The sequence below is a fragment of the Aristolochia californica genome, unplaced genomic scaffold, assembly GCF_029961685.1.
Source record: "Aristolochia californica isolate CCGP_79_NKW_82.1479 unplaced genomic scaffold, dmAriCali1.0.hap1 SCAF_15, whole genome shotgun sequence".
NCBI classification, from domain to species: domain Eukaryota; kingdom Viridiplantae; phylum Streptophyta; class Magnoliopsida; order Piperales; family Aristolochiaceae; genus Aristolochia; species Aristolochia californica.
The window spans coordinates 4,445,549-4,470,544 of record NW_027181826.1 but is presented as its reverse complement, the minus strand read 5'-3'; the positions used below and the strand labels follow the sequence as shown (position 1 = coordinate 4,470,544).

The following is a 24,996-nucleotide window of genomic DNA, read 5'->3' as shown; positions in this document are numbered from 1 at the left end:
TATACCTCTGTGACAAGTATTCCATGTTGCCCTGCTGCTTGAATCATGTTATATATTTGCTGATCAACAGGAAGCTCTACAACCTGTTCAGTAATTTGACCCCTTTTTGCACATTGAGTTGGCTGATCAGGATCTAGATCATCATTTTCACAACTTGGTTCAAACTTTTTCAGTAAGCGTAAGCATTTAACCACCTGCAAAAGGATAAAAGACTGGCCCATCAATTACCTATTGTGACTACCTCTAAACAATTGGAAGTATCTGCAAAAAGCCCATAATAAGAACCACAACGGGCATTTAATGCAAAAGACATGTTAAATGTAAGAAGTTATGTTTTAGGATTATTTGAATTGGCTTCTGGTCAGAACATAAACTGGAAGAAAACCACTCTTCTAGGTTACCACATCGATCCAGCTGGGCTTGGGGATATGGCTGACTACTTGGGTTGCTCCTTGGGAAATTTGCCAGTTACATATCTAGGGCTCCCACTTTTTGACTCTCGGCCTTCGGCATTGCTCTGGTCCCCCCTCATTGAGAAATTTGAGAAGAGACTAGCTACTTGGAGGGGTAAGCTTCTATCTACAACGGGGTATCCCACTCTCCTCAAGTCTTGTTTGGCAAGGCTGTCAAACTATCTGCTATCATTCATACACTGTCCTACCTCCATTTGCTCCAAGATTGACGCCATCCGTCGGCGCTCTCTGAAGAAGATCAGAAGACACCTTCAGATATCATTTGGTTAATTGGAAGGATATTTGCATGCCCCGTACCAAGGGAGGATTAGGCATCCAGCTTACGAAGGCAATGAACAAAGCTCTTATGTTCAAATGGATTTGGAACTTCAACGTCAAGCATAACAACCTATGGAGAGATATGATCAGATTCTACCTTCAATTTTCAGGTGCCTGGTGGAGAGTGGGTGGCGTCACTCGCCTCCTATCCCCGATATGGAAATCAATTTATAAGGTCCTTCCAGTATTCAGAGATGCTACTTCCTCTCACACGGGCAATGGAAGGACCCTCCTCTTCTAGTCAGATGAGTGGTGCGGCCCCCGCCCCCTCTCTGAGGACTTCCCGAGTCTCTCTAGGGTGGCTAGGGACCTCTCCTGCTCAGTGGTTGATTCTTGGAAGGATCAGTCGTGGAGTCTCATGTTCCGTCGGGGACTAAATGATGAGGAAACTTCAGTTTTTTGCTCTTTCCTATCCAAACTCAACAGTACTATTTTCCGGGAGCATGCAGTTGATAAACTGACTTGGAAGCCTAGCATTAATGGCCGATTCACTGTTACTTCTGCCTACTCTCATATCAAAAAGCAAGACTACAGTATGCATGAGCACAAGGAAAATTTGGCTTGGAAGCTCTCAGTGCCAAGTAAAATCAAGTTTTTCGTGTGGTCGGTCATCATAGAACAGATCCTCACATCTGACAACCTTCATAGAAGAGGTTTCACCGGCCCTAATCGTTCTTGTACCCTTTGTGGGGTGTGCGATGAGACAGTCCAGCATGTTCTCTTACATTGTGGATTTTCTTGGTAAGTCTGGATGAAGAGTTTTTAGAAGATTGGGCTCCAAATGGAGCTACATTAGGACCGCTTCAGCACCTATGAGATGGTTAGGTGGATCCGCGTTCCTCGGTTGGGCAAGTTAAGTCTTTCAGCATGTCTTACACATGTCCCATGGTGCATATGGCTCGAGCGAAATAACCGAAGATTCAACTCCAAAACTAGCACCCCGAACAATATGGCTTCCCATGTTGTAGGCCTTATCTCGAAGTAGTTACATACCATAAAGGAGTTTGTCGCTCTATCGGGTGTTTCCCTTCGGGAAAACTAGCCATCTGGGATCCTCCCCCTTGCGACTACATCAAACTCAATTTTGATGGTAGTGCTATTGGTTATCCTGGGCCGGCTGGAGCAAGTGGTGTTTTCAGAAGTAACAATAAAGACCGTATTCTTTCTTATGTTGGACCGGTGGGCATTACTGATTCAAATGTTGTTGTAGTAACATTGCAGAAATGTCTTCTCCGGCTAGACCTCCTGAAATGGCAATACGATCTAGACCTCCCATAGGACACTTCAAATTAAACTTCGATGGAAGTGCGTTTGGATGTCCGGGGCCTGCTGGATATGGCGGAGTAATTCATGATGAAAATGGGAACATTCTTTTTTCATATGCGGGTCCAATTGGGATATCAGATTCAACAAGTGCTGAGTTACACAGGCTGTATAACAGGCAAAAACTTTTCAAGGAAAAGCTGGAGGGCCTCCTTTATGTTGAAGGCGATTCAAAAGTTATTATCAGTTGGTGTACGAAGCCTTCCAAACTCATTGGGAGTTATTTAAGGATATATGTACTTTAATTTCCCAAATTCAATGTAAGTGGAATCACATTCCAAGATCTGCTAATTATTTTGCTAACATTCAAGCTAAAAAAGGCGTTTCCCTCCAACAGTTTGTTGTGGAGGAAGGCCTCTCTAGCTAGGTATTGTATTCTCTATCTTCTTTGCAATATATTCACACCTTTCTCTCAAAAAAAAAAAAAAAAAGTGTTCTTCTATTCGGCCTCCGAATCTTCAAGGAACGTCTACAAGGCAAGCTTATTGTTGAAGGAGACTCAAAGATCGTCATCAGTTGGTGTTCAAAAGATAATTCCCCCCCTGGCGCCACTAGCCTATCACCGATTGTATTACTGACATTGTGTCATCTATTCATTATAATTGGAATTTCATTCCTAGATTAGCCAACTCTTTGGCTGATAAATTGGCTAAATTCAGAACTTCCCAACAATCTCTCATTGTTTGGGAAGGTTTCCCTTCTTTGTCATTTGCTCTCTTGAGCTTTTGTCTTAATAAAATTCAGCATCATTTCAAAAAAAAAAAAAAATTGCAAACAGTAATGTAGAAAAAAACAGAGAAGAAAGACTGCTCTTAGAAAAAAGCAATGAACATTTCAAAAAAAAAGAAAGAAGCAGTGAAGAAAGTCTGAACCAAAAAAAAATTAAGAACAATTATACTCCTTGAAGTGAAATATGAAAAAATTTGAAGCTCCTATAGCAAAGAATAAATCATAACACGACTACAAGAATGCAAATAACTTAAAAAATTAAAGTTTTGGTCTAAATTAATTGTGGAATTTTGAAACAAATAGTTACAAAGAGAATGTATATACATAACCAATACCAAACTTTTGAACCTAACACCAAAACAAAAGGCAGAAATAGCCACATGGAAACACTAAAAGAACAAATGATTTTTTTTTTTTTAGAATAATGAGAATTTGATTGAAGGAGAGAGATTACAAGATAGTTTACAAAGAGAAATCACACGTTCTTACAGGTGTTTTTCTCTAACCTCTCTCAGGTTGCAATTCAAAGTCCCTCTCCGTGATAATGATGAAACCCTAATAGCTGCCCCCCCCCCCCCCCCCCCCCCCCCCATTATAAAGAGAAAAGTAGGGCAACTGCTTTACAAGAGTTAAATTTCCAAACTACCCTTAATGAAACAACAATCAATATATCGTGGACCTTTCGGGGGCTCCGCCCCCCCTTCCAACCCCCACGATAACCTAACCACGAAGGCCGATGTGTACCGACTCAGCATAAGGCGTTGATTAGGCTCCACAATTTAACAGGTTAGCCCAGATAGCTTGGGCAAAATGCCAGTGGAGTAAGACATGGGTGGCAAATTCTGGAACACAGCGGCAGAAGGGACAAGACGGGTCAAGGACTTGAGTTCCCCGTCTGATCAAGGCGTCGGATGTGAAGATTTTGTTCTTACAAGCACACTAGGTGAAAAAGTTAGCACGAGGGGGAGCAAGGAGAGACCAGACCAGTGTAGCTAGGAGGTGAGGCTGAGAGGTGTTGATCCCATGCAAGAGATTATAAGCCGAAGCCACAATGAAGGAGCCTTTTGGGCAAAGAGTCAAAATAAGAGTGTCTGGAATATGGTTACAGGTTTTGACATTAGCTAGGCAGGAGAGAAGGTTGGAGGCCATCAAAGTTTCAGAATCAGTAAGGGCTCTACAAAAATGAAGATTTCATCTGCTAGAGCAAAACCAGATGTCAACAATGGCAGCAAAAGGGAGGCTGGAGAGGCTCAAGATGGAGCTGAAGGTTTTAGCCAGCAGTTTATCGCCCAACCACCAATCCGTCCAGAATTTAGTCCAATGCCCATTCCCGGGGTAACACTTAATAGCATCCGAGAATTTGGGAATGAGGAGGGAGACTTTTCACCAGATTGGCGACAACTTATAGCGACGGCCACCATCAGGCCACCAACCATCTGTCTTGTCATCTTTGGCAGCAACCAGAGCCCTCCAAATCAAAGCAAGAAAGGAGTTAAATCGCCAAATCCATTTGAAGAGGTAAGCAGAGTTTTGATGCCAAGCCCACCGACATACATAGGCTAGCAAATGTCAGATCACTTAACAAGATGATATTTTCTTTCACCATTGGGTCCACCCCAGAGAAAACGTCGCTTGAGGCATTCCAATCGATTCTTGACAAAGGTTGCGCAGTGGAAAAGGGATAGGAAATAACTGGAAATTCCATGAAGGCACGACTTAATAAGGGTGAGTTTGCCCGCCTTGGAAAGAAACTTACCCCGCCAAGTGGCCAGACCACCTTCCATTCATTCAATCGCAGGATGCTAGCTTTGCTTGGTCAAGGTGCCAAACATCAGGGGTAAACCAAGGTACATGCTGGGGAGGTTGGCTATTTTGCAGCCAAGATAGTCGGCCATGGCAAGAAGAGCATTTTGATCCACATTGAATCCAGAGATGGAGGATTTGGCCCAACTAACTTTTTGGCACAAGGAAAGTTTGAAGCGATTTAGCAAGGCCTTCAGGTGAATAACTTGATCCATCGTGCCCGCTCCAAAAAGGATGGTATCGATGTATTGGAGAATGGCAATGTCTTGATTGGCGTCATTAGAGATGGGGTTGAGCCAACCAGTAAATTTGGCATGTCGGACCATAGCGGAGAAGTATTCAACAATGATGGTGAAAAGGAAAGGAGACAAGGGATTGCCATGTTTGATCCTCCGACATCCGTAGAAGTGCCCACAGGATTTGCCATTAACCAATAAGGAGTAACAAACAGTGGAAATACAGTTGTGCATCCAAAAGGGCCAGGGAGTACCTAATCCCATTTGATCAAAAAGATGATCGAGAAACTTCGCGTTTACGAGGTCAAAAAGGTTTTTCAAAGTCCAATTTGATGACAATTCTAGGGAGGTTGGTCCACTTAAAGGAATTGAGAAGCTCGTGTGAGGCCATTGCAAAGTCGAGGACTTTTCGACCTTTGATGAAGGCGCTTAGGCAGGGATGGATAATCTGTGGGAGGACAGCGCGAAAGCGATTAGCCAAGAGACGAGTGATGACCTTGTAGGTGCTAGTAGTGAGACTGATTGACATCAAGTCCCAGGGGTGCTCAATGTTGATCTTCTTTGGGAACAAGGCGATGAAGGAAGCACAATGGCACGATGAGTAATACCACACTGGTGGAAGCTGTTGACGAAAGAGTAAACATCGTTGCAGATGATCTCCCAGTGATGATGATAGAACTTCTTATTGAAGCCATCTGGCCCAGGGGCACAATCCGTCGGCATCTCGAGAGCAGCAAGGTCAATTTCAGTGGGGGTAAAGGAGAGTTCAAGTCAGCATCCTGGTTGGCAATGTGGTGGTGTTGAAGTTGGTGCAAAACAGGCCGATTGTATCGCTACTCGGTGTAAAGATTTGTGAAAAGCTTAACAAGGACATTAGTGATAGAGAGACTATCCGTAATCACCTGACCCTCACTGTTTAAGAAGGTGATACAGTTAGCTCTCCTTCTAGCCAAAGCGATGGAGTAGAAAAATTTAGTGTTTCCATCTCCATTGATCAACCAACGGAACCTGGCCCGCTACTTCCAATGAGGGCTTTCATTGTACATGATTTCATGAAATTCATGATTTAGTTCATTGCAAAGAGTTAACTCAGGGATAGAAAGGGACTTTTGCTCCTCTAGGAGATTGAGCTTCGAAATCCAATTGTGAACAGAGTCCTTACGGCACGCAGCAGCAGCACGGCGATTGTTTGACCAGAGACGAATCTTAGCTTTCAGAGTCTTCAATTTGAGTGGAAAAGCCCAACTAGGATTTAGGTTAGCTGGTATAGATTACCAGCAGCTAACAAGAGTGGAAATAAAACTCCGATCTTGAAGCCAACTATTCTCGAACAGGAAAGGAGAGCGGCCCCAAGAGGGCGGATGAGTGTTTATAAGGATTGGTCAATGATCCAAGCAAGCACAATTGAGGATGTGACCAAAAGTATTTCCATACGGTTGGCGCTAGTCCGAGATAGCGAGGAACCTATCGAGTTTGGAGAGGATCGGGTGGAACTGCCCATTCGACTAGGTGAATTCTTTCTCAGAGAGTGGGATTTTTGAGAGTTCGAGGCAACCAATAAGGTCAGCGAAGGCCCGCATGGTGGAGGTGATTCTAGTGAATGGAGGGGACTTCTCAAAGTAGAGACGGATGCCATTGAAGTCCCCAACGAGGAGCCAGGGGAGGTTCCAAAATTGGACAAGGTAGAAGAGCTCATCTCAGAAGTTGGCTTGATCATGATGCCGAGTGGGGCCGTAAATGCCCACAAGGGCCCAAGTGTGACCCAGGAAAATCCCATAACTGGATTCTTATGGTATACGTACCCGGGAGAGTGAGAGTGGCTTCAACAATGTAGGAGTTCCAAATAATGAGGATGTCGCCGGCGTGGCCAACAGCATTAATAACGATCCACTCCGGGTCCGAAGAGTACCAGAGGTCACGAATGACAAAGTTATCAAGAGATTGTGTTTTTGTTTCTTAAAAAATTACAATAGAAAGTTTACAATTAGAAAGGATAGATTTGACGGTAGCACGTTTGGAGTGCGAGCCAATTCCTCTAATGTTCCAAGAAAGGATGATCATTGGGAGGGATGTTGGGGGATTGGTGCATCCTCCTCACCACCATTCAGCCGGCCATTGTAGATTTCGTCAAACCGAACTGCGACCTCCATCATCTTAGCCATTAATCATGCGGGTATCGATGCTTTTCAGGCTAAAGAGCCTCAATAAACCATCGGGATTGCTCGTTGGGGGAGGAGAGGGATGGCCGCCCACGAGCAGGAGCAGAGTGGGAACCGATGGGGAGTGTAGTAGACTCACAAGATTCTACTGGCACAGCTTTCTAGGACCGAGATCTACCTCATTGCCAAAAGTAGGTGTATTGAATCAGGGTTGCAGATTATTGGGTTGTCGGGATAGACGGGGAAGATTCGGCATCAGAGAGTTCTACTGGGGAGGGCGTGTTTGGCTTCATGATAGAAAGCGGTGGGGGGCACAGGAGCGAAGGGGCTCGGGTTCATAGAAGTGGTTGCTCGACAGAGAGTGTGTGGGCCCGATGGTGAAAGTTGAAACGGTTGCCAAATGTCAAGAAGGGGATTTTGAAACGGAGATTCAGGTACCGCGTGATTCCACATGAGACATGGCTTCGTGCCATGAATCAGATCAACAAGCGGTGCTTGGTCAGAGTTATCCAGGTGATTTGATAGAGGAGCACTCGATCTCTGAGACTATCAGAGAGAACTTGACATAAAGTCAAAGTGAGTTGATTGCCTTCAGTTTCCAAGGCGACCAGCTGGTTGGGTGAGGAAGAGGGGAGATTTGACAAGAGAGGGAATAGGCGGAGGCAGAGGAGGTTGCTAGGTGTCAACAGAGGGTTTTTTTTTAGAAAACTGGGTGGAGTGTGGCTCCATGTGGCAGGCGGTGTCAGGGCAAGAGAGGCTTCCAGAGAAGGCCACTGTAAGGAAGCCTCCAAAAGATAAGGTTGGGTGCTTCGGGGGCGGTGACTGTTAGAAAAAAATTGACATGGGTTCAAAACAGGCCTGCAAATTGCAATTTTCGAAGGATTTAATTAACAACCCGACAACATCGACAGGGGGTTAGGGTCGATGGGGATGGTTGAGCTGGCGGGAAGAACTGTCAAGTTCTAGAAGGGCGGGAATATCGAGGGGACGAGAAAATATTTTGAAATTTGAATTTGGGCAAGTGACGAGGGTTTGAGTGAGCTTGGCGTGAGTCAAGACCAAGTCGAGGGGGCTAGGGTGGTTGGCGAGAGCCTGAGTGGACTTGGTGCGAGTCGGGGCTGAACCGGGGGAGCAGGTAAAGCTGAGTTGGAGAGCTCGCGAGTTGGGGATCATGGGGGGGACGACTTCCGGATCATTGAAAGCAAGGTGAATCCAGAAGGCAGAGTTGTCGAAAATAATTTTGATAGTTTTAGGGCCGCTTACCAAGTGGATTGGTCGAATGAAGAACTTCGCCTGGTGCAGCTCCTTGAGCTAATCAGTGCTACCATCAATCTGAAGAAGGTCGCCATAGATGCCAGTAATACAATCGATGGTGTGCCTGCATCAAAGCTCAACTGCCACAAGCAGTTACCCATTGGCCCGGTTGGAAACACGTCAAGGCCAGAGAGCAGTTCAAGAGCTACTTAAGAGGGGACACAATGTCAGCGATAGCGGTTTTCGCCAAGATTCTATCTTTTGCATTCTTGAAGAGGATTAACCAATGAAGTTCAGTGATATGAGAGACGATAGCCGTTTCCATGAGAAGAAGCATGTTGACGAGCCATTGCGAGATGAGGGACTCAGATAAACAGAGTGGATGGGTGGTGGCCACAATGGCGTTGGAGAGGCGGTTTGTTCCGTCGGAGAGGGCCTAGGCCGGGAGGGTGAAGCATGTGAACTCTGGGGTATGTTGAACCAGGGGAAGAGGGGACGGAGGGGAGGCGGGGGGTCAAGTTGGCCGGAGGAGAGGGAGCAGAGGGGGGATTCAGCGGTGGGGTATGAGGGTGCGGTAATGGTAGCTAAGGAAAGTGAAGGGTATTGGTTGGGCTAGGCTGTGTGGTGTTCGAAGGTGGATGGAGAGGCGAAGTTTGGGCTGTTGTGTGGGAGATTTGCAGAATGCAAATGTGGAGGGTGGAGCAGCCGAAGTCAGTATTTGTGAGTTGGGGTATGAAGAGAATTCCCATGGTCGAGTTTCTACGGCATTTGAGTGATTCTACACTCCAGTGAGCCAAGGTGGTATTGGGTAGAGAGGTGGAAAACAAAGTCACCGGCCCACAAAGTGTGGGCGTTGCTCTATCCGGTATTAGCTAATAGAACCTTGTCAAGTAGATGGATGAACGAGTCTACGACGGTGATTAGTATGATGATGAAGGATCGCTTCGTCCCAATCTTGGAGAGGATGCGGGTGGCGTCACCGGATTGTTCGTGCGTCTTCCAGATGGTAGTGAGTGTCTTCCCATGTCAAAACATGAAGATAGGATTTTGGGCAATCGAGGCTAGGTGGATTCTTCTGTGTGAGGTTAGGCTGACCACCATTTGACAGCCGCTGTCAAAATCTCCCCGAGGTCCTAGTGTCGCTTGCGTGCCATGCTGCTACTACTTTTGCTGGAGAGACCTTGCACCATTGGAATCGGTGCCAAGGCCCGCCTGAGGAGGCATGGGGGAGACAATGACAAGGCGATCCTAAGTGGAGAAATGCCAAGTGAGAGGGGGGACAAGGGGGCATTCCCCATTCAAGACCTCGAGACACCGCTCGGGAATCTTGAGAACGCAATTTTCTCCCTTCTTTTTCTAAGCTTAATATTCTCCATCTCTCATTGAAGCCCATTTTGCAAAGGAACTAGCTCAGATTTGAAGTATCACGTGGTCAGCTAAGAGGATGTCTGCCTTCCCAAGTTTAGTGGAGGCCTCAGGATCCGTCTAACCAAATACATGAATCGTGCTCTGCTGCTAAAATGGATTTGGAGATTCAAAACGGTCGTTCCTAACCTCTGGAAAGAAATGGTGCATGCAAAGCTCGGCATTTCCTCGATTTGGTGGACCAGGGGGGAAATAGAAGGCGTTTATCTTCTATCTAGAGATCTCTCTATCTCCTTCTCCCGATTTTCTCCTCAGTGATCCGCTTTCATGTGGGCAACGGTCAGTCTAATCAGATTTTGGGAAGATTGGAGGTCGAACGAAGCGCCTTTGCATAACTCTTTTCTGACCCTCTTCAGGCTCTCCATGCAAAGGAGGATTTTAGTTGCTAAAGTTGTTTGTGATAGGGGTTGGGACCTTCATCCTCACCAAGGCCTATCGGATCCGGAAGCTCTGGAGGCTGGTCACCTATTGCACGCCATTCAGCCGACCAGGATTCAGGCTAGCAGACCAGATAAGTTAATATGGTGGCCTGATAAGAGTGGTACATTTTCAGTCTCCTCCGCTTACCTCGCAATCCGAGGATGGCTCACTCGCAGCTCAGAGCATGCGGTGGATCTCACTTGGTGTCTCAACGCCCCCCCAAAAGTGAAGTTCTTCATGTGGAGTGTCTGCCTCAACAAAATTCTTTCGGCTGAAGATGTCAGGAAGTGCGGCCAACTCGAGGTGGACACCATTTGTCCTTTTTGCCGATCTGCAGAGAAAACCGCCAGCCACCTACTCCTCTTATGCCCTTTCTCTTAAGGGATTTGGATGGTGATTCTTAGTTTATTGGTATCCAGCTCTACTTTTCTGCGAATCTCCCTGACGCATGTCGGATGCTTATTAGATCTACCGTCCCCGACCTTGGAAGAATGATGATCTCTGCTTGCTCGGTTTTCATTCCTTGGGGTCTCTGGTTAGAGAGCAACCAAAGGTTGTTCAGCGCCAAGTTAGAATCCTAGGAGAGAATCGTTGAAATTATCTCGGGGAATATTTCCACTTGGCTTCACACTAAGAACACCTTCTCCCCCTTCACTGGTGTTGCCTTGCCCAGCTCCATATGTCTTCAAAGCCCCCAACTGTAACTGAGTGGACCCCGCCGACGACCGATGTCCTTAAGTTAAACTTTGATGGTTCTCTCTTGGCAACCCAAGGAAGGCTGGTTTCGGTGGAGTTGTTCGTGACTCTCTGGGCAATCAAATCGTCTCCTTTAGTGGCCCACTCAGTATTGCGGACTCCACGACGGCTGAGCTCCACGGCGTCATCAATAGGCTTTTAGTCTTTCGTGATCACTGTGTTGGCCCCATTCACATCGAGGGAGATTCTAAGGTAGTGATTGGTTGGTGTGAGCAATCCTTAGCGCCTCCATGCCGTCACGAGGACACTTTTTTTGAAATTATGGAAATTGTCAGCCTTTCTTATTGTTTTTGGTCTCACATCCCGAGATCAACGAATTTTGTGGCCGATGTTCTGGCCAAGCCGGGAGCCTCCTTGCAATCCCTTGTTGTTAAGGGTTAGCTCCTCTATGTTTGTTTCTCTTTGTTCTCCCTCTTAATAAAATCACCTTTCATAAAAAAAAAAAGTCAAGGAATGCCCAGTTGACCTGGTCAAAAGCCTTTCAATGTCCAACTTAAGAATAGCTCCAGGTTGGCCACTATCATGTAAGGTGTGCAAGATTACATGGGTGGATAAGGCTATGTCTAGGATTTCTCTTCAATTGAGGACAGTATTTTGGTTATTATTGATTTTACTCGAAAAGACCTTGTTGAGCTTCATGGCAAGACTTCAGCAACGAGCTTGTAAGAGTTGGAAATGAGGCTAATGGGACGAAAGTCACCTAGAGTGTTCACTTGATGTCACTATCTCTCGACACTATGAAACCACTTTTTGTACTTTATTTTCATGTGAGTCACCTTTCCCTTTACCTCCTCGTGTATTTGGGTGTGTTGTTTTGTTCACAATTTGTCTCTTGGAGGCAATAAATTTGACACCAAGTGTCACGCGGTTAGATTTAGGCTAGGTTCGTCTAGCCAAGCGGAATATCTACCCCATGCGGCCTAGCTCTTCCCAAGAACTAGTCAGCCTCCTTGAGCCTCGGATCCTCCAACCAATACTTCACACAAGAAGTTGCAAGCCAAATGGGACAACGAAAACACCAAGGTATAGAAGAGAAAAGCATACTTTGTATTGAGAATACAAGATTACAAAGGGTGGCCAAACACTCTTGAAGGCCAAGGCTAAAAACTCTCTCTATACACTAAAAGAGTAAAGAAGGCTAAGGATTTTTTGACCCCTTTTACAATGGGAGAGGCCTCTCTATTTATAGTCTCTCCCTAGGCCTTTTGAAATCTCTAAAAACGCTCAAAAACCCGTCAGATCCCAAAAATTCGGTTTCTGGCTTCAAGGGCGCCTGGCGACCTGGTCGCCAGGAAACCCCATTTCGCGCGGGGCGCCTCAGGAAACCCCATTTCGCGTGGGGCGCCTAAGGAAACCCCATTTCTCGCGGGCGCCTGGCGCCTCAGGAAACCCCATTTCGCACGCGGCGCCAAGCCTGCCGCGCGCGCGCGCGCGCCTGGAGTCTTGCCCGCGCGCGTTGGCGCCTGGCGTCCTGAGGAAACCCCATTTCGCCCCGCCTGGAAGTCTGGTCGTGCGCGGGCAACCCCATTTCGCCCCGCCTGGAGTCCTGGCCGTGCGCCAGCAACCCCATTTCGCCCAGCCAGGATTCCTGGTCGCCCCAACCCCATTTCGCCCCGCCAGAAGTGTCTGCTGGCGTGCTGCCTTGTGTCTGAGCTGGCTGCTGGGGTTGTTGTGCACCTTTTTGGTTGGCCATCCGTTTGGCAAGCTCAAGTGTGTCTTCTTTTGCTGAAGTTGATGTCGGGCCAGCCATATCTGTGTGCCCCTCTGGGCCGTGCCATTGCACTTGGCCTTGGCCGTTGCTTCTATTGTTGTGCACTGGACTTGCACAGTCTTCTACCTTGGTGTTTGGCCACACCATGGCTTCATCCTCCGTCTCACCAAGGCTCCTAAATGTATTTTTCTAGGATACTCTAAAAATCAGAAAGGCTCTATGTTTCACCATCCTCCTATGAAAATCAGTCTTCCACCATCTTCTGGTGTTGTTGTTTATGGTACTCCCTTAGATGATAGACCTTCCTCGGAATTATACCCAAAAACAAGCCAACACCTTGCATCCGATCTCCAAATTTATTTATGCCCATTTGTTATCTCCCAGTTATCATGTTTTTGTTACAGTTGCATTTTTTATAACCATTCCACAGAATTATGAAGAAGCCATGGGTCATTCAGGATGGAGAGCAGCCATGGAAGAGGCGATAACAGCATGTATCAAAATGGTACATGGGACCTCACTCCCTTACCTTCTACAAAGAAGGTCGTGAGCTGTAGCTTATGGAAGGATGTTATTCTCTTAAAGGCTCAGCTAGTTAGACGTTTCAGATTTCACGTCCGAGGAGGTCATAGGGTTAAATTTTGGACTGAGGAACAGATACAAGACTCAGCATTAGTACTTACTTTTCCTTCGCTTCTTAATATTAAAATTTTGATTTTTCAAGTTTTTCTGAACGATTTTTGGAACTTTAATTTTAGAAGAAATCATTAAAAAGGGGAGATCTGGAGGTAAGCAATCTTCTTTCTCTTCTTCATAGTTATTTTATAAAAAGATCACTCAGGAAGATGAATTCTACCTTCAGGTTACTTCTTTGTAGCATCTTTTTAGAAAGTTAGCTTACGTCCATCTCATGGGCATGAAGCTCCTTCATTTGTTTTCTTTGGTGAACGAAGAGCAAAATTTTGACCATTGAATGTCCCAAAAAAAGGTATAGTGTACAATGTAGAACTATAAATTTTGCAACTCTGCATTGGACTCTGAAGATCATATTTTCATTCATTGCCCCTACTCCAAATTTGTCTAGAGTTCTTCAGCTGCTTTCCTTCAGTTTTTTCAAATCTTATGCACTAACTTTGAAAAAGTCTTTAATTAGGAATGGTAGTAACTATATTCACTTCCTGTTAACATATGTGCTTGCCTATTAGTTCTGCTTTGCTAACTTATCTAATAAAAAGTAGATTCATAAAAAATGTAAATATCAATTAACCAAGGAGAAATGAAGTTATATACAGGATATAATATTCTGCTCTGCGATAGCATTGTTATATTTCCCTCTTAGTTTTTTGGGTGAAATTAGAGAAGTAGGGGACAGAGAACGTCAAATATGGGGCAATCATCAAAGTAAAAATGCACATTCTATAACATGAGATTTTCTTTTTTGGTAAATTCTTTATGACCATTACCTTGTGCTAACTAAAAACAAGATAGTAAATCATTTATCTTAGGCATAAAAGGAAATGTTTGTAAAAATCAGTAAAATTTAAAATCACTAAAGTACATGAATAGAGAAAACGCAACCTTCTTGTTGACCTCTGCCTTGAATTCCTCAATACATCCAGCTTCTTTTAGACGTTTACAAATCTGGGTCATCAAGATGTACCAAGGATAAGAAATCCATAAGAAATAAGAAGTAATCACTATCACATAGCAAATTGTACAAGATAAAACATATTCTAGATACAAAATCTCACATTTCTCCAAGCTCGATGGCCTGCAGTCCCCCGATAGCCGAGATCCTTTTTAATATCCGACACAACAAGGACCTTATCCAAAAAAGAAAGAGAAAAATCATAATGGCAGGAAAGAGGAACCAGCACATGAAATGATGATAATCTATTCAAACGGCATCAGTATTGCGTGTATATTAACCTTGCCACCAGTTTCAAGTTTATCACACAGAGCTGTCATTGATGGAAGAAAATCTCTTACAAGCACATCTTCTTTGATAACCTCACAAGGAACGGCATCTCCACCAAGAGAATTTTTGTCTGGATTATTACCACTTCCTAGTATATCCTGCCTTGTAATCTCAACTCTCTGCTGGGGACTCATGTTTAAATGTTTACCATAGCGATATAAATACAACAAGTTTGTATGCACAATAGGTGTCGTTTTAATCCCATTTTGACCATGTGCATCAGATTCTTTTGTTCTCACAGTAGTGGATCGTCTTACAAGCAATCCTTGGCATTCAAGATATCTCACTACAAAGAACATGCTGTTTCCAGAGACACCGAACGCCTTAGCAAGTTCACTTTGTGTTATACCATTTGTTCTGCACATAGGACATTTTTTAAGAATAATGAGAATTTAATTGAAAGCGCAAAGAAAAGAAAATACAAATTACAAGAAAGCCACTAATAAAAAGTCAAATGCAAAAGGAACAACAAAAAACGGAAAACCTCTTTTTTAAGGGCGAGGTGATTCATAAAAGATGAAATATATATAAAAAAAAAAAAAGGCAGGGAGGGGAGGGTAGCCCCTCAACACCAACTGAAAGATCTGCCTTGTCAGCAGCTTGATTAGCTGACCGAGAGACATGACACCAAACAACAACAAAAAAGGATAACAAGAGAACATAATTTCATCATAATAATGTTGAAAATGCCAGACAGGAGTAGCAGCATCAGGACTAGGGGTGTAAACGGATCCAGATAAAACCAGGTGCCATATCCAAAAAGTCAGATAAAATCCGAAATATTGGCTCTTTCGAATCCTTAGTGGAGATTCAGATCCAAAACCTCATCCAGAAACACACACCCCACCCCCCATTTCCCCCTCATCACTCCCAAATACCCCCGATCCCATTTTGGCATTTCCCCCCTTTCTGTTCTCTCTACCAAACCCTAACAGAGACTCTCCCTAACGCCGCTCCCCTTGCTGCTGCCTCCCTGCTGATTTCACCTCACCACCGATCTTTAGACAAGAACTCTTCTTTCCAGAAGAAATGTCTCCCCATGTCTTTGACACCTTTTTTTTTCTCCCTCTCTAATCTCTTATTCTGTTTCCCATATCAAACCCTACCTTCTGCTGCCTAGAATTTCCTCTCTCGAAACAACAGCCACCACCATCCACCTCCATCGTTCTATCTTTTTCTCCCTCTTCTCCCTTATCACTCCATTCAGAACATTGAATATCATCATTCTCTCTTTTTTCTCCCAATTCTCCCTATTTCTCTTCCACCTCTATTGTTCTCTATTTCTCCCTTGATTCTCCCATATTTCTTCATTTGGAAGATGGAACAACATGCCAGCTCTCTCTCTCTCAGCTTTTCTCTCCCTCTCTCTCAGCATCGATTACCTCTGATATTCGTCTTCTCTACAGCAAAGGGGCATTTGGGTTTCGTCTAGTCCATTTTAATAAAGAGGATAAAAGAGATCTTGTGATCTTTGATGGGCTCATTATCGCTGGTGTTTCCATTGATATCAAGTGCTTCTGTGAGAAACCGAGGAGAGAGACTGCTTCGATGTTCACTTTCCATGAAGTATTTGATGATTTTGCTTCCGTCAGTATAGTTAATACTAAATCCTTTTTTCCCCTCTTGTTTCTGGTTTTGATGTCTAAGGTAGACTGGATTATAAATTGGCATTTTGTCGTTTTTCTGTTTTCATGGGAGCATTCGGTAGGTCAAATTAAATTTGACTTAATATTCTAGGTTTCCGTTTTAGTGAACTCTCAACAAATCCAAAAAGAGGAACACCCATCCTAGCAAGCACTTCTGCCAAACCATTTGAAGACCTTGACATGAGTCAAGCACTTCATCATACAAACTCCAAAACCTCCAAGGGGACCTAAGCATAGATGAGAACTATCCTACTACCACATTTGAATCACCCGTGAACCACCTGAGGCATAGAGACATGTTGTCTTATAAATTCTCAAACACCACAAAAATGACTAGAGCTCAACCTTTGCAGAATCACACTCAACAAAAGAAGCGAAAAGGTATACCCTAACAATCTGTCCTAAATGGGACCCAAGGATACTTCCACCTCTTGCAGGACCCAAAATCCTCAAAATGAAATTTTAACCACCCCTCAAGAGAAAAGGGGGTTGCCATGGGGAAATTCTAACATTCCTAGGGCCAACAAAGGCAGTGTGAGAAGCTGCTCTCATTGGGTAGAGAATTTGACTCCTAACAGATTTTTACCACTTAAGTGAAAGAGGAGCAAAATACTAAAATGCCCACGAGTACAAGACTTCATAATACACACTACATATGAAGGAATAAAATGACCAGAAAAATATAACAGACTTATGAACGAACTTCCTATAGTGCTATGACACAGATAGAAATACAAAAAATAACCCTAAACTCATTTTCTAACAACATCTAGGAACAGCACTTGAAAATTGCTGAAATGAAAGCAACCTACTAACCCAAAATCAGGTAGAGTGAATCATACACTCTATGACCTATAGAATGTGATTGGTTCTCAAATCTCCTAGCATTTCTCTCTTCCCACAAGATCCAAACAAATGCATGAAACCGTCAACCAACATTATTTTCCAGGTTCAGATAATGAATTTTCAATATTGGTACAAGCAAATCAAAAAAATTAAGAAATACAAGAAAGCAAGGCAAACAATCACAGCATAGCATAAATTACAGCAAAAGCAAATGGGCAATGTATAAATGTATAATCATTATCACAACATAGACATGCTGCTTAACTAAAATAGGTAAACCATTTACATCACTGACAAGTGAAAAGTATCGGATGCTCTCGTTATTGAAAAACAAGCAACATTGAAATAAGTTAAACTGCTTACTGGTAAGATTCTCCTGGATGAGTTAACTGCTTACTGGAAATATTTTCCTTTCCCGAATTAGCAGAAATTTATCTGATTGCCACCACTTCCAATAATTTCATGGCACTTTTGCAAAGATAGGGTTCAAGGGGTACTTAGGGCCTTTACAGAGAGGCAATTAGCTGAATGATCATAACACTCACAGAAAGTATTTACAATATACTTCTTCTAGATTCAATGCTTTAAAGATTTTTCACCTCATAAGTGTCTCCTCACTTAAGAATCACATATTTGAAGTTTTTAAGGCATAAGTGCATATACTGGTTAACAAAGGAATGGAAACCCAAGCCCTTTTCAAGTCTCCCAATTTTTAATAATGTTATGCAAACTGCTTATTATCGTTAAGCTACTCGCAGCTTCGGTAAATCTTAACTCCTTTTATCAAAAAGCTACCTTACATTATTAAACAACATTGTCATACAATTCCAACTTGTTAGCACTTCAGCTCTTCAAACTAAGAAAATATTCCGTTGTAGAGATTCAACAAGTATATAATACATAGTCACCAACCAACAGAATAATGATAAAAGCTGAAAATTTATTAACCTAGCAATAGCAAGCTGCTCCAGAGTCTGCCGTTGGTGAGCAGAGAGTTCCGCGTCACTATACTTAAGATCGTACAGTCCTAAAGAGCTGTCAATTAAATGATCTGCAGCAATAATCTTTAACCCCAATTTCTCTGATTCTTCTACTGATTGAATGGAGGGATTATGAGGACTCAATGCGGAGCCATGAGCCTCGAATCGAAGGGCCGGCAAGTTTAGAATAGCGTTCCAGATGGCCTGCTTGACGCCATCGCAGAGATGCAGACCAGATGAAGAGAGAGGATTCCGCAACAGTGGCCATAAATCATTGAGCGTAAGTCCATCAGACTTTCTAGTGCAGACTTCGTTCAGGGCTTCCGCAACGATCACATCCATTGTCCAAGTCCGGAAATTTTTTGGGAACACGGTTTACAAGTGAACATTAGTTAGGAGAATGCAGCCTCCAGCTGCGCTTTCACTGTGAATGCAAGGTCTTCAAATTTGCACTCTGCAACCTCGAAGAGGACCACCAGCGACCACTTCGTGTTCCGGACACGATGCACTGGCTGAAACTTAGACAGCGAAGGACGAGTTCTGAAACGAGCTACTTAAAAGAATTTTTTAAACAGAAAATAATAGAGCTTTTTAATTAAATACCTAAAAAATATTTATTTAAATGCAAACCTTTCATAAATATTTATTTAAATGCCACTTGAAGGCGACACGCAGTGACGCAGGTACTTCTTTCCGGCATTAGCAGAAACCCCATGCCAAGAAAAACAGAATAAAAATTAATTTGAAGTTCTTATCATAAGTATAATATACAATTTTCATCATAATTTTATTTTAAAAAATCCATTACTTCATTATTTTATTTTGAAAGATCTAAAGATATACTTATTAGATGTGAATAAATATGTAAATATCTATTTAATTAATTAATATATTGAAATTTTTATAAAAACTATTTTTGCTAGGGTGAAGTCAACTTCTAGGAGTGTGGATTTTGAGTTCAATAGAAAATAATTACAAAAAAATTAATAAAACTACGAATATTCTATATGAACAAACTAAATTTATTTATTCTAAATATTTACTTATTTTAAAATTTTAAAATAATTGAATATAAAATTTTTATTAATACTCTTAATTAAGTCTCCATATGTAATCTACATCCTTTTTATTTTAATATATTAAAATATTAAAATTCAATTTTTAATTAAAATTAGAAAATGCATAGTGTGAATTATGACACAATAATCAATATATCGTGGACAAAGGGTAAGGTGTTAATTATAGGCTCCACAACTTAACAATCTCCCACTTGGAGACTAATTCATTATCAATATCTCCTGCAGCGGCAATAGCTCACAGAGAAGTCCAATTGAAGTTGCACACAACTTTAGTTTTTCAATCGTAACAGTCTTTGTCAACATATCAGCTGAATTCTAACTTCCTTGAATCTTCTCAAGTGTTAAGACTCCGTCTTCCAGAGTCAATCTGATAAAGTGATAATGCACCTGTATGTGCTTTGTTATGGTATCATAAACATGATTTTTTGCTAAATGAATAGCACTCTCACTATCACAATACAACACATTCTTCCAAGCTTGAGACCTAATTATTCTCAGAAAGAATTCAACCATACCATCTCTTTGCTGACTTCGGTCACGACAACATATGCCGCCTCAATGGTGGAAAGAGCAACTATCTTTTGCCACTTAGATACACAACTAACTGTTGTACCACCCAATATGGATACATATCCAGTAGTACTCTTCCTGCCATCAATGTCTCCAGTCATGTCAGCATCTACATAACTCTTTCTTTTGATGCTTCTGAGATAAACTCTCCTCCATCTTCTTCTATTGTTTTTGGCCCAACATATGATATGAGACCAATTGCCCTCCATAATGAACCTTGGATCACTGCAGGTAGACGACCATCCACAACCAATCCCATTGGTAGCTTTATTTCCACACACCACCTATTCATACCTTGTGTTTCATCTTCAACTACAATGTCATCCTCCTCCATTCCTAATACGTATGATGAGGCATTACTTGATACAAGATGGAAGGTTGCCATGCATTAGGAGATTCATGCCATATATAGCAACCATACTTGGGATTTGACTTCCCTTCCATCAACTGAAAGGGTAGTGGGCTGTAAATTTTACCCTTAAATCTAACCTTGATGGTATTGTGGTGAGGTATAAAGCTAGACTGATTGCAAAAGGCTACACTCAATCTTTTGTTATTTTTCTTAGCTAGCGAAGATGAATTATGTTTGACTTCTTGTTTCTTTAGCGACCAATTCTAAATAAGTCATATATAAGTTGGATGTTAAAAATGCACTCAATGGTGACCTATCAGAAGAGGTCTACGTGTGCCAACCACTAGGTTATGTGGTTGAGGGGGAGAAGATGTGTCGCCTAAATAAGGGTATATATGGGTTGAAATAATCTCTTTGTTCCTGGTTCAACAAATTTTCTATTGTGGTTATTCGCCTGGGGTTCTCATGATGCCAAAGTGATCACTCCGTATTTACAAAAACATCTAGGAAACTTATGATTCTTATGGTTGCTTATGTTGATGATATTATTATTATTGGGAGTAATACTGAGGGTATTCAACAAACAAAAAAGACTTAAATAAAGAATTTCAAATCAAAGAGCTAGGACTCCTTGAACATTTCTTGGGCATAGAATATTTGCAATCCTGTCATGGTATTATTTTGTCTCAAATAAAGTATGTTCTCGATTTAATAAAAGATATTGCAATATTTGGATTAAAGCCTATTGATACACCAATGGAACCAAACAGTAAATCATGTGTTGAATTTGGGGATATAGTTGATGTTGGACTGTACCAACTTTTGGTTTGAAACTTAAATTATTTCACAATCACAAGACCTTATATATCTTATTTCATGAGTGTCATCAGTCAAATATGCATAATAGTTTCATAGGATAACAATAGAGAGAGAGAGTACTCCAATACGTAAAGAAAAATTTACGTCAAAGGTTACTATATAAATGCCATGGACAACTAATATCGAGGGATGCAAATTGGGTTAGCTGTCCAAATGATAGAAAATCAACTTCCAATTATTGTGTAACTATAGGAGGTACTTTTGTCACATCAAGAAACAAAAAAGAAAATGTTGTGGCTAAAACAAAAAAGAAAACGTTGTGGCTAGGTTAAGTGTTGAAGCATATTACAGGGCCATGACTCATGTCGTAAGTGAATTATTATGGCTAAAATCTTTGATGATAGAGTTCAGGTTTCAGAACTAAGCCTTTGAACCTCCATTGTAACCACCAAGCAACCATTCACAATGCAAACAATCTTGTTTTTCATGAAAAAATCAAGCACATTGAAATTGACTAAATATTTGTTCGAGAAAATTGCAAGCATGTGTCATATCCATGCAATATGTTCCTTCCAAGAACCAATTAGTAGATATTTTCACAAAAGCTCCTCCTGCAAGCTCCCTCTCAATTACATGTACCAAGTTGGGGATATTTGATGTTTTTGCACCAGCTTGAGGAGGGTGTTGAAGTTGTATGAGTGACATCTATTCTCATTGAGTGTGTGGAATGAGTTGAAATTATGATAGATTTTATGTTCATTTTTTTACTCATGTACTAGGGTTTCTACCCTAGAACTATGAGTATCAAGCTAAGGGGGAGGGCACAAAAATTCGTGCTCAAATTCCTCACTTTCTCTATCTCTTTTCATGCCTACCTTCTCTCCAGAACTCTTTACTCTCATTTCCTTCTTTCTCCCTCTCCTTCCCCAAAATCTTAGTTGTTCTAGGCATGAAACTCTAGAATCTAAAAAATATTTGTTTCAATTTATTGTCATCTAAGAACATCATATATCTTCATTGCTTTCTTCCACTTCTTCGTCTTCTCTTCTGACTTCATCTTGTTCTTCATCGTGTCAGTCCCCTATCACAACTTCATCTTCTTCTTCTATATCCTCTTAGTTGTCTTCATCCTCAACCACTGATACACCTATACAATCCAGAGGAACATCTAATTTTTTCAACTCACCAACATCTATTGACTGTAGGTTGACTCTCATATTGCTTTTGATGATAACAAAACTTAATTGACCTAACAACTTGAAAATCCAAGTATTTCAGATACTTCACCTTCAAGAGTAATTGCGTCACAAGGTCTGAAGTGTCAAAGCCAAACTTAAGACCTCAAGCATATTTGAAGAACGTCTCTTGAAGAAGAAGGAAGAAGACAATGACAAGATTAGAGTTCAACTGTAATAGAGAAGTGTCTAAAATCAATCACTTTTGTAGAGAGCATTCTCAACTCCCTTTCCTTAAGTAAATAAATGAAATCAGACTTTTAGGTCGTAACTTGCATTTAGACTTCTTTAGGATCGTCAAAACATCGCAGTTAGAGAAAAAACATTCTCATGCTTTAAAAGTCAACACTTTTGAATTGCCATAGGAATGATCGATCAACCACTTGTAATGATTGATCATCTAGAACTATCCAGGCCAAAAATATAAAGCATGATTGGTCAACCATAGTCAATTGACCAATCATCCAAAACATGGCCATTTCATGCTACGATCATCCCATCGGATTGATCGATCATCTCTGTCCAGGCAAGCAATTTTTTTCATGGAATTAACAATCATCCCACCTATTTAATCGATTAGTTACAAGCTTGCCAGTAAGCGACTTCAAGAATGATCAATCATAGAAAAATATAGTGATAGATCATACTCGTATTGCACAATCAGAGGAAATCTCAATTGATCAATCATCCAATGATAATAATCTATCAATTTAAATTTTTTGGACCAATGACAACATATTGATCAATCGGTCTATTGATCAATAAGCCACTGTCTAACAGAAAACTAGCCATTATAATCAATTGATTGATCAATCACTTTATAGTGATCGATCAATCATAGTACTATCTTTTTAATATGGGCAAATAACGGCTAGTTTTAATTGGGGAAGCTATAAATACCCCCACCAAACCATGAGTCAAGAGGTGAATGAGCATTAATTGGTATATCTTCAAGCCACTACTCTTTATCTTGCAATTTTTCATCAAAAGTGCTTTAGAGAGATAGAGAGAGAGTCACACACTTTGAAATCCCTATTCTCTTTTAATCATCCTTTGCATTCATGATAGTCCAAACTCCTTGATTATTTTACAACATGCTACAAAGGAGGAATCAACTTGAATCTCTCAAGGAGAAGCATCTCTCCAAGTAAGGGTGTAACTTTTTTCCTTTCTTTTTATGTATTTGTGAAATGTTCATATAGAACCTTTTAACCTAGATAGAAAGTTCTAGCTAAAGCTAGAATCTAACAACAATCTCTTGGGGAGATTGGATTTGTGTAAGTAGTGTATTGAGCTACATGTGGCCAAAGAGAGCTTGAATCTCTTTTGTATTTTTCAGCTATTAGAGCATATAGTGGATTTTTTCCCAAGCAAGGGTTCTTGAGCGGTGACTACCACTAAGGGAACATCGACAATAAAGATCTATTTGTCCCTGTGGTGTGTGCATATGATACTTTAATTTGAATTAATTTTATGAATGAATTTTTAATTAAACACACAACTCGCTTTTAATTCACCCCCCCCCCCCCCCCCCCCCCCCCCCCCCCCCCCCCCCTCTTGATTGGGCCAACAACATCATCATCCACTTGGTAAATATGGCGATTGTCATTTGACAACTTTTGTTGGTACGTAATTGTTTCATCAATTGTGGATAATTGTTGTTCTAACACATCAAACACATTTCTCATAAATTCATTTTAAACTATGCGCCATGAACCACCACTTTTTAGGTCTTCCATGTAATACACCTATTAAGTTTGAAACATTAAAGCAAACCGGTCGTCATTGCACCAATTTAGTGATATATTAACACTAGTAAATGACTAAAATGCCTTAATACCATGACTTCTATTGCTTATATAAAACCACTTGCATTCGAGCAATTAAATTGAATTATTATCCAAGTTCCATAATCAATTAAATAGAGTCTTATCTATGCTACCTCTCTTATAACCATTTTTCTCTAAGAATTCTTTTAATCTTTCATACCATGCTCTAGGAGCTTGCTTTAACCCATATATTGCTTTATATAGTTTATATTCACGGTCATGCATGCTCATGTCTTCAAAACCTTCAAGTTGTTCAACTTAAATTTCTTCTTGAATGTACCCATTTAGGAATACACTCTTTACATCCATTTGGTAAAAATTGAAATTCATGTCACAAGCATAGGCTAAAAGTATTTGAATTGCCCCTAGTCTTGCCACGATTGCCTATGTTTCTTCGAAATCAATTTCTTTATTTTGGTTATATCCTTTGGCAATGACCTACTTTTGTTTCTCACTACTTGGTTTTCCTCATTGTCTTTGTTCCTAGAAACCCATTTACTACTCATGACTTGTTGATTTTGGGGTCTAGGTACTATTGTCCAGACTTTATTTCTTTGATTCAATTCTTCTTGCATTGTTGTAATCCAAAAGTCATCTTTTTCAGTTTCAACAAAGCTTTTGGGCTTTACTTGGGAAACGAAGGCACTATTTGCTATAGTTTCGTGACTAGCTCTGCTAGTTGCAATTTAGCTTTGAGGATGACTAATGATTTTTTCTAGGCGGTGATAGCCATGAACCTATAGTTCTTTGGTTCCATAGGTAGCTCTTCTTGGTTATTTGGGTCATTTGGGTTCTCTTCAATATTTTGATCTTGAAGTTGAGATCTCGGGGATGAATCAAAGGGGTTTCCTCTTTGTCATCTGAAATGTGGGTTGGGGTTGGAACTGGCAAAACAGATTCATCAAACTCAAGATGTACCAACTCCTTCACTCTCATAAATATCTTGTTATAAACTCTATATATTGTTGGTCCAGATGGAAGGGGGTGAATTGAGAATATCAAATTAAAAACAAGTTGTTCGTGAAACTAAAAATCATGAATAAAAGCAATTCAAG

General features: G+C 41.5%; 1 protein-coding gene across 2 annotated transcripts in view; it reads right to left on the bottom strand.

Annotated features, from left to right (window-relative positions):
- Nucleotides 1-18,569, bottom strand: part of LOC137951445 (uncharacterized) — a 72,221-nt gene extending 53,652 nt beyond the window's left edge. Inside the window, exons 1-5 of one of the 2 annotated variants that reach the window (XM_068798105.1) lie at nucleotides 18,026-18,569; nucleotides 14,537-14,942; nucleotides 14,359-14,430; nucleotides 14,186-14,248; nucleotides 6-194 (exon numbers count right to left, since the gene is read on the bottom strand). In XM_068798105.1, the coding sequence (XP_068654206.1) occupies nucleotides 6-194; nucleotides 14,186-14,248; nucleotides 14,359-14,430; nucleotides 14,537-14,942; nucleotides 18,026-18,399 (1,104 nt within the window). In that variant the 5' untranslated portion in view covers nucleotides 18,400-18,569. The remainder of the gene's footprint in view (nucleotides 1-5; nucleotides 195-14,185; nucleotides 14,249-14,358; nucleotides 14,431-14,536; nucleotides 14,943-18,025) is intronic. The other variant, XM_068798106.1, reaches the window with a different exon arrangement.
- Nucleotides 18,570-24,996: the final 6,427 nt, after the last annotated feature.